The sequence below is a fragment of the Centruroides sculpturatus genome, unplaced genomic scaffold, assembly GCF_000671375.1.
Source record: "Centruroides sculpturatus isolate CEXI.00-Female unplaced genomic scaffold, Cexi_2.0 scaffold74, whole genome shotgun sequence".
NCBI classification, from domain to species: Eukaryota; Metazoa; Arthropoda; class Arachnida; order Scorpiones; family Buthidae; genus Centruroides; species Centruroides sculpturatus.
In genome coordinates, this window is record NW_019384309.1 from 1,038,513 (window position 1) to 1,049,228 (window position 10,716).

Here is a 10,716-nt window from a genome sequence, read left to right on the forward strand (position 1 = left end):
TGTTAATGATTCCAATATGATTTAATCTTATACTTTATGAAAATTCAATATTGTTTTCATTTTTCTATTTAATTCTTTGTGTTGTTTTATGCATAAACATATTTGCTACTGTCCTGCTGAATTTCGTGTCAATCATAGCTGTATTTGTCAATTTTTTTGCAGTTTATTGCTCTGTGCTTAACTTTTGGCAGTGAGTGTATATATAGATTAATACTAGGTGAATTATTGTAGTTTGCAGTGAGAAAAGCGCTATAATATATTTATTCACAATTTATATTGTGTTTATGAATGAGATAGAGAAAGATTATAGTTAAACCAAAAAAGTTAGAAACAAGTTAGAGAGGGGGATTAAAATTCAGGAGATTTAGTTATTGGATTTCAAATATAGGCTATTAGAAGAAAAAAAAAGGAAATTCAAACTATTTAGACAACATATTCAACATATTTACAGACACATAATGACTTAGAGGATGATGAGTTAGAGGTTGACATATAAAATAGGTAAATGTAGAATGCAGGAGTTCAGACAGTATTATTAGATATTAATAGTAATTAGTGATGATACAGATTCTAAAAGAAAGACATGTTAGTGATGTTTTGCCTATATAAACAAAGGACAGGTGTAGTTATGGTAAAATAAGTAGTGGTAAAATAAATAATGGTAAAATAACTCTCCATTCATATTCTATAATAAATCTTCATAAATCACATTCATCAATAAATCTTCGTTCATATTCTACTTTTGATATATAAATTACCAAAATACAGTATGTAGAGCCAATGGGAGTGTCATAAGAAATGTAATTTCTGGTGTCAAAAATATAAACTATTTCATCCTAAATATTATTTCTCACTATACTAAATCAAGTAAAATTATTTAGCACACTTTATGTAGTGTTAAAGTTAATTAATTATTTTTAAAAATGTTTGTCTTTATCTGAATTAAATTTCTATGGCTATTTAAATGTATAAGGATAAGCTATGGTTTTCCTAATTATATTGTCATGCATACCGTGTTTCCCTGAAAATAAGACAGTGTCTTATATTAATTTTTGCTCTTAAAGATGCGCTAGGTCTTATTTTCAGGGGATGTCTTATTTTTCCATGAAGAAGAATTCACATTTAGGCCCTGTACACACTAGGCGTTTTTCAACGCACGTTTAACGCCGAGCTAACGCGCGTTAGCTCGGCGTTCGACGAGCGTTAGTTCGGCGTTTAGCACTGGCTCAGTTTGGAAATGAACGAGAAAGTAATTGATTGTGTGTGCTCCTCCATCGTCACTATAAGGCAGCACATATATCTCAAAGCACCCGTAAAGCGCTCGCAAAACGCGCGTTTTAACAAAAATCTATAAACGCGCGTTTAACGCGCGCTTGGCGTTTGAGTGTGTACGGCTACATAGAACTCTTGGTTCTTTAAAACGCGCGTTGAAAGCCCTGTACACACTAGGCGTTTTTCAACGCGCGTTTTAAAGAACCAAGAGTTCTATGTAGCCGTACACACTCAAACGTCAAGCGCGCGTTTATAGATTTTTGTTAAAACGCGCGTTTTGCGGGCACTTTACGGGCGTTTTGAGATATATGTGCTACCTTATAGCGACGATGGAGGAGCACACACAATCAATTACTTTCTCGTCCATTTCCAAACTGCGCCAGTGCTAAACGCCGAACTAACGCTCGTCGAACGCCGAGCTAACGCGCGTTAGCTCGGCGTTAAACGCGCGTTGAGAAACGCCTAGTGTGTACAGGGTCTTACTGTTGAACAAAAAAATTCCCAATTCTAACTTAAACGAGAATGACGTATATCCGGTCGTGTCGACGTCGTCGATAAAGTTTATTGAACGCCTCAACCAGTAAAACCGATCTGGCATCCGGTACGACTACTCCTGTACAGCACCCCTAATGGATGGGACACAAGTCCCCCAGCCCAAGTGCCAAGCAAGTAGCGACCATTCACAAAAATAGCCAGCATCGGCCGACCGAAAGACCGGGCTAGGCCATTGATGAGCCTTACAATCACGCCTCATCAGAGAACTTACGAAGTTCCCTGCTGGAGTGGACTTCCCACTCGCGCTTCAACTTAACCTTTTCATAGCGTCGACATCGGGCTCGATGACCAATTAGTGCTTACTGAACCGTAGCACTATGCAAATATGATGGAGCGGGATTCCCGGCCGACCAATTAGCCATCACCAGCCGTAACGTTATGCAAATCTTTGATTCCCAAGCCATAGTCTTATGCAAATCATGCCGTGTGGCGTGATTGTCTGCTGACCAATCAGTGGCTGTACAGTATTTTCAAAAAGCCGACAGCCACATTCAACCATCTGTCGATGACCGTTACGACTAAAAAAAACTTTGCTAGGTCTTACTTTCAGGCGGAGGTCTTATTTTCGGGAAAACACGGTATGTAATAAAACAGTAAATGCAAATGTATCTACTTATTTTACCATTACTTATTTATTAAACAGATACATTATACTCAGAACACTATGTACAAAACTTTCATTTAAAATATTTAGCAATATAATAGTTTTAAACATTATAAAAAAGCTTGTCTTGAAAATTGTTGAAAGATATCTCAAATAATGTAGTAGAGATTACAGAGACTTATCACGCTGCTATTGGTAACATTACGATGCCGGTTCTAAATCAGTTACAGTTAACGACTAGGGAGACTTGGGTAAGAGTAATGTAAGTGACCTAGCTCTATTGGATATTGAAGGTGTGTATATATATTTATATATACGAATAAATCGTATAAGCGAAAAAAAAGAGGTCGACAGGTAGCGCTCGGACGGTGAGTCGATTCTCAGACTGTCCGGATGGTAACACTATTCCGTGCTCATTTCAATCGGTTCGAATCGTAGGCGGACGAAAATATGAAATAAAATGGTTCAAATTCTTACAAAATATTATTATTTATTGTGAAATTTTGCCGCCCCCTAAAAAGTGCCGCCCGGGGCGGGCCGCCCCTGCCGCCCCCACTACGCTATGCTACTAGATGTATCTAGATGCTAATAATTTATATGGATGGGCTATGAGTCAATATTTACCTTATGGAGGATTTGAATGGTGTGAGGAAAATAATATTGATTTCTTCATGAATATTCCTGATGACAATGAAAAAGGATATATATTAGAAGTTGATCTGGAATATCCCAAAGAATAACATGATTATCATTCTGATCTACCTTTAGCTCCAGAGAACAGAATAGCAGATGGATCAAAGCAATCTAAATTATTAACCACATTATATGATAAAAAGAAGTGTGCGCTTCATTATAGAAATCTTAAACAATATTTAAAAATGGCGATGAAACTCGAAAAGATACATAGAGTATTAGAATTCAAGCAATCAGATTGGTTAAAGAAATACATAGATCTGAATACAGAAATGAGAACTAAAGCAACTAATGATTTCAAAAAGGACTTTTTTAAACTAATGAATAACTCTCCGTATGGTAAGACAATGGAAAACATAAGAAATCGTGTTGACATAAGATTATGTTGTGACCAGGGCTGTGGAGTCGGAGTCGGAGTCGGAGTCGTGGAGTTTTGGTGTTTTAGCCGGAGTCGGAGTCGTGGAGTTTTGGTGTTTTAGCCGGAGTCGGAGTCGGAGTCGGATTGGTAAGGAAAAGTCGGAGTTGGAGTCGGTAGATTTTTACGCGACTCCACAGCCCTGGCAGGATTGTGGAGTTTTGGTGTTTTAGCCGGAGTCGGAGTCGGAGTCGGATTGGTAAGGAAAAGTCGGAGTTGGAGTCGGTAGATTTTTACGCGAGTCCACAGCCCTGGTTGTGACGCTAAAAAAAGTAGAAAAATTAATCGCTAAGCCGAACTTTAAACATCGAACTATATTTACCGAAAACCTATGTGTTATTCACATGTATAAGAAAAAAAAATAGTCTTTAATAAACCCATCTATGTGGAAATGAGTATATTAGATCTTTCGAAGCATTTGATGTATGATTTTCATTATAATGTGATGAAATCTAAATATGGAGATAACATAAAACTGTTATATCAGGATACTGACAGTTATATATATGATATAAAACCAGATGATATTTATCAAGACATGAAGGAAATGATCGATTACTTTGATACATCTGATTATCGTGAGAATAATCAATATTGTATACCGAGAGAAAATAAGAAGGGGTTAGGCAAAATGAAGGATGAAAATAATGGAAAAATAATGAGAGAATTTGTTGGTTTAAGAGCAAAAATGTATGCCTTAAAAGTAGAAGTTCAGGTTACAAAGAAATCAAAAGGAGTAAAGAAATGTGTTGTTAAAAATAGGACATCATTTGATGTTTATAAAGACTGTTTGTTTAATAAAATAGAGCATTCCCGAACAATGAATGTAATTAGAAGCAAGAAACATAAACTTTATTCAATAAAAGTAAACAAGAAGGCGTTATCACCACATAATGATAAGAGATATATATTGGAGGATGGAATTAATACATTAGCATTAGGACATAAATTTTTTCTTATATAAATGGACTGAAGAATAATGTGTGCTATCAATTGGAATAATTTGTCAAAACGAGGGAATTTAACAGATCTAATAAGAGAATTGAAAGATGAAGTAAACTGGGAGTTGATTTCTATATATCAAAAGTTATCTGAACGTTTCATAAGAGAATTTAAAGAAAAAGTTAATTGGGATTCAATATCTCATAATCAAAAATTGTCTGAATTTTTTTATTAATGAATTTAAAGATAGAGTTAATTGGAAAAAATATCAGAACACCAAAGTCTCTCTGGAAATTTTATAAGACAACATGAGGATAAGGTTAATTGGAAACTCATCTCTACACATCAAACATTATCTTCGAAATTTATTCAATAATATGCAAATAAAGTGGATTGGGATGCTATATCTCGATTTCAAAATTTAGATACAGTCGACCTCCCTATAACGTGCGTTCCTGTAACGACAATTCCTATAACGTAGCGAAAAAATTGTAGCAACATACGTATAAAGGAGCTTCTAAAACATTGTCGCCGACTGGCTTCGCGACAAGATTGATAGAATCTGGACCAATAGTGGATGAGCAGCCGAACTACTTTCCTCCGACCCTGCGCCACGCTACGGAGCGGCTAAATTGAGTTTGCTATAGTCTGTACAGTATTATATATAAATTATATATAAATTAGGTACTGTACATATAATTATATATTANTTTGCTTCGGGCGAAAGCTGTGCGATACAGCTGAGCTGTTTGTGAATTCCTCCTCCGTTACATTTTCCTGTATTCGTGTGTTCTGGTTATATATGTCTCTGAGCAGTTCCCCTTCCTCTAACTCTTCCGGCACATTAAACATGATTACCTTCGGAAATCTCTTTTTCCTCTCTGTTATCCTGACTTTATCTACCAGGGCTTCCTCCTCCTGTACGGCCCTTTTAAAGATTTGTAGATCCTTATCATCCAGTACTTGGATCTTAAGATCCCCTTCCGGGAGTGGCCGGATTGCTTTAATCTTAATTCCCAGTTTTTTGGGGTCTACATGGTTTTGCAGGAGATCCAGAGTCTCCTCTGGGATGGGGACCGGCTTGTCTGGATGTTTAATTGCAGTAATGATTATCTCGTGACCGCTATTCTTGGGGTTTTTAACCCCTTCCAATGCCGCAGATTTTTCGGCGATTAACTTTGTAGTGCTGCTGATTAAATTCTGCTTCCGTTTCACTATTGTTGCGTATGATTCCTTGACCGGTTGGTTGTTTAGGTTAGCCATTGCCTTTACCCTTTCCCTAAGTTCCAGCACCATGCCGAATATCTGATTCGCGGCCGCATGCATCTTTACGGCAGCCTCTTTGACGGCTGTCCTTTCCTTAGTTTTTACCGTTACGCTCGAGTTCAACGGAATGTTGGTAAAAATCACTTCCAGTTGAGTGTTGATAGTGTTTAAGAGATCCTCTTCGATGAAACTATTATTAGAAACAGTTAAGTCCTCCGTTCCTTCTTCCATGATTAGAGGGTATAGAATGGGAGGTATAGCAGAAATCAGTGATTTTTTGTGAGTCAAATGATGTATCACACTACACGGTGCTCCCAACACGACCCCCAAAGACAGCCGAAAACACCGCCGAATTTGGGTCAGTTAGAGGATGAGCACGTGGCAAGGCCAATGACCTTAGACCCTTTGTCTTGGTTCAAACTTAAAATGGACGTAACTTGACAACTAATAGCCGTAACAAGATGAAAATTCCGCCACAGGTAGCTGTATACACGAACTAAGGAACACCTTAAGATCGACCGCTCCGAAGGCCCGAAAAGCCCGCACGACGGCCCGAAGTGAAACAGATTCCGGTCCCAATAAAACTGAAACGGCTCGCCGGATCTTAAAACTAAAGACGTCGTTTTAACCAGCATAGAATCCTCTTTCAACCGATGTAAGATAAGTCCACTTACCGGCGGAAATTACCCGGAAATGGCGGCCGGAGTTCCTTGATCTTCCGGAGGCCGTACCTTCTGAGCCGTTAAACCGATCCGGAAAATAAGACGTCAATCTGTAGAACTCGATGAGACGTATCCAACGATATACTATACTCCACCGATTGTTGAGTTGGAACGTCGTTGCGAAGATCGAAAGCAGAGCACATGGAATTCACGTCCTTACGGTTTCGCGACTCGTCGCCCTTCAGATAAATAACACTAGGAATCAACAAGATGTTTAAATTCAGTGAATTTTACTATTGATTTTTATTAAATTCATTTCATTTTATAGACTTTAAATTTTGGGGGCAGAACAGACATTATTATACTACTGACCCCAATGGTATAAACTAATAGAGAGCGCCTCCACGCGTTAAAGATTGTTTAAAGCACACCCCCTTGTACGGAATGTTAGGAATGGTTTAAATAACATTACTTGTCGGTATACTGTTACTCGGTGAACACCGGATAACACCAGTTGTCAATTTGTACTCTGTTCCATTTTTTTATCGGGAATAATACATTTTAACTAAAAATGTAAATGTTTATAGATATTTTGAAATTAATAATCTATGTTATATATTTTTCATGTAAATGATGTGTTAAACAGCCACGCTCTTTACTTTTTTCATATTATAGGAAATAGTCATACAACTATGTAATAAAAATATTGTCACACATGTCTATTGTGTACCATTATATAACATGTAAGGTTTTTATGTTATTGTCAACCCGCGTTTATGTTAAATTCTACTTACCAATGTCGTGAAACTCACCTTGTTTTTTGTAATTTTAACAGCATTGAAGAGGGGTTGGGAATACAAGCCCCTCTTCAATGCTGTTAAAATTACAAGCCAACCCGAAATGCATCTGAATTAAATAAGTATTTTAAATAAACCGTAACGTTTTCTAACTAATTGCTGTTTGATCGTCTACCAAAATTATTGTTTGCATTGCAAATACACAGAATTTGAAGATACAGCAACCACGTCTTCTGCATTAAAAAAAATTACTTTATTTAATTACCGTAATTCTGAATTTCCACACAGTTTCTGCAGTCCCAGGCCATACCGCAATTTATTGCTTTTTTCGCCGCTAACGACCGAAGGAAACTCTGTAACGTACGAAAATTCAAATATGTAACCGATCGCAACGCGCGATGCTTTGATTGGTTGGTGTACAAGCATTAGTGTACACCCCGACCGGTAGGAGCGCTGGCAGCAGTTAAACGTGACAACAAGGTCAGGACACGATCCCGGGATTCTTTTGGGCATCGGCTATCTTGGGCCTTATCGATAGAGTTTGCTCCGCACATGAGTCGACTACATTATATACAGTGGAAATTCGCTTAACGAGCAAATCATTTTAACTGACTCACTTAACGAGCAAACGAGTGTCGAGGAGAGGGAAAGTCCCGAATTGTGCGCATGCTCCATATGCTATTATCTGTGAGTTTTTTGTTTTCTGCAAATCGAATTCGCATTCCAGGTTGCTTCATTCCGTGCTAGAAAAAAGATGACGATGATTCACGCTCCTTAACCATGTACATTGTGTATTTTTCTTTGAATAAACGTTATAAACGTCTTACGCGCTAGTAAAATACCGTAATTACTCGCGTAAAAACGATCTCGCATGTAGGACGAGGTGCGACTTTGAAGATCAAAATAAACAAAATTTTATTTTGTTTAATCACAAATAAATCATCATCAAATTCACGTATTAAGGCAAACAACCATGTTTTCTTGACGTCTACTTGGACTCGCCCTCCGAAGCTTCGTTACGATTCTCTTTCGCTCTTACTCCGCAAAGCATCGTCCTCCGATCCGTCCAATGAATTCAAAATGCAGTATTTCCCGAATGACTGCTATCAGCTTTTGAAGATTGCTTTTCCACGTACCTGACACCCATGTAGCGAAACCAAAAGATTATAATACACGTGACAGGAAAAAGTTTATTTTTAATGACTCAGAATGTACAAATATTCATTAAATTTACCAATTTAACAAATATGAAATAACTACATTTATAATTAGGGTTTCTCATTTCCCGTTCTTTTGCTTGTCCCGGGATCCCGGGATAAAGGTGAACTGTTTCCCGGGATAGAATTAATTATTTTTAAGGTATACAAAATATCTTGAAATCAAATTATATAATTATTTTCCATTTTTAAAAGTAATTTTAAAGTTCTGTAACCTCCAAAATCATATTAATAATGTTGTGTAAGGTCTATAGGCCTATAATAAAAATTACCTTTAAATAACGTAGAAATTTTCACAAATAGAAAAAAATTAATTAAAGTTTGCTGGAAACTGCATACAACAACAACAAAAAAAATGTTTTGAATTGAGTTAAAAATTAAAAAAATGAACTTCTAATTTAGAAGGTAATTTTCGTTTTTTAAATAAAATATAATACAAAATATTGCAAACTTTTATAAGATTTTAAAAAGCAAAGATGGTCAATACTCCGATAACTCACTCTAATTCTTATTTTAGTAATGAAAAGTCTTGCCACCGAGAATGCCCTTTCCGATTCAATTGATGTGATTGGAATAGTGTTTAATGCATTTAAGAGAAGACAGATATTATGTGTTTTTTCACCTGTAGCCTGGAAGATTTCGAGTTCGTTTTCGAGATTGTAGTACTTCTTTCGCTCTCTAGTATTCTTGATTTGTCTACCTTGGCTGCTTTAATAGCGGCATCAAGCTTAGAGCTCGATAATTCGGCAATTCATTTGGCTTTAATAATCAGGTTTATGAAGAAAAACTTCATACTTGCAGACTTTGTACTCGTTTGTATCCTTGCCCAATTTGCACAATCTGGCGTCAGGCATTTATTGAAGCTACTGGGCATGGTTAAAACTCAAGACAGCGTAAGCACAATTATTCCAGATATTACAGGTTCCGACAAGTAAAGAATTTTTATAGTCCTGCCACAAATAAGCTATATATTGATTATTGACCATTTGTGACATGCTATAACGAGCAAAAATTTAAAAAAAACTAATAGGTAGGTTTAAAATTAATAAATACAAATGTATTCTGACAGTGAATGAGTTAATTATGCTTTCTATTTGCAAAATTCCTCAACCTTAACACAAAATAAGAAAAAAAGTGAATTTTTAAGAAATTTGCGGGATTTCCCGGGATATTTCCCGGGTTAAAAAAACAACCGGGATCCCGGAATCTCGTTCGAGAAACCCTATTTATAATCATTGCTAAGTCGCCAGCTATTTTCGGATCATCTTTTTAAAAGCCATATTCACCTTCACCTCGATAGCACTCTGCGAAATCGCGGCCGGATGGCCGAGCGGTGAAGGTGACAGCCTACCGCTCTGGGGGACCCGGGTTCGAATCCGAACGGGTTGAAAAATCCCCAGGAATTTTTCGGGGGTGGTCTGCTCGGATATGTCGGGCCCCGTCCCTCACCACCCGGCAGCCCCATTGTGGGTCTGGCCGAACCCATAATGCGCCTGCAAAAAGAGGCCTTCTTATGTCCACAGGGAGGAAAGAGTTATAAAAAAATGCACTCTGGCATAATGGCAGCGTGAACATACACGGTTCACAAAAATTATTGCAAAAACGCAAAGGATCCTTCGCTTGCTCATATAAATGAATGGACCTATGTTTATGAAGTAGTGAAAAATGAATAAAAACTTCGTCTTATACGCGAGTAAATACGGTATTTAAGTATTTTTTCGGCACGGAACGTATGATAACATTTTACATTAATTTCTCTAGAAAAAATTGCTTCGCTTAACGAGTGTCTCGCATTACGAGAGAGCTTCTGGAAAGAATTGTGCTCGTTAAGCGAGGTTCCACTGTATTTACTTTTTTTAAATGCATTAATATTGTAATTGTATTGGTAAATGTTTTAAAATAAAATTTTGGATAACTTCATTGTATATTTCTTCATTATACTCTAAATTTTCTTTGATGTTATTGCACCACTTTAGGAAGTGCCTGTATACGTAATTGCATCAGTTTTAGCGCCTATTTAATTAGTTTCAATCTGTACGGCAAATGATACGGATGATTGTTTCTTTTAAAATATTTGACCAAAAAGTTACATAAAATTGGGGTCGCGTAATCATCCGAAATTATTATTATATTTTTAGACTGGAAATCACTGAATTTATGCAATTTTAGTTTAATTAATGTCGCATAAAACTAACTGATCGTACAAGTTTGTTTAAAACACGCGACTCAAACAGCCCCAAAATGGCGACTCAAGAAGTAAGTCACGCGTGTCCGGATCTACGTATATAGACCT

General features: G+C 36.9%; 1 protein-coding gene across 1 annotated transcript; it reads left to right on the forward strand.

Annotated features, from left to right (window-relative positions):
- The first annotated feature begins 3,309 nt into the window (after positions 1 to 3,309).
- LOC111621012 lies at positions 3,310 to 4,503 on the forward strand. The gene is made up of 2 exons (XM_023363052.1): positions 3,310 to 3,511; positions 3,905 to 4,503. The coding sequence occupies exons 1-2, from the start codon at positions 3,310 to 3,312 to the stop codon at positions 4,501 to 4,503; spliced, it is 801 nt and encodes a 266-aa protein (XP_023218820.1).
- Positions 4,504 to 10,716: the final 6,213 nt, after the last annotated feature.

Excerpts from the sequence above, each read along its gene's own strand:
- LOC111621012 (XM_023363052.1), top strand. The coding sequence starts at position 3,310 with ATGGCGATGAAACTCGAAAAGATACATAGAGTATTAGAATTCAAGCAA. Across the intron at positions 3,512-3,904 it reads TGTTGACATAAGATTATGTT|TCTTTAATAAACCCATCTAT; the intron begins GTGACCAGGGCT and ends AAAAAAAAATAG.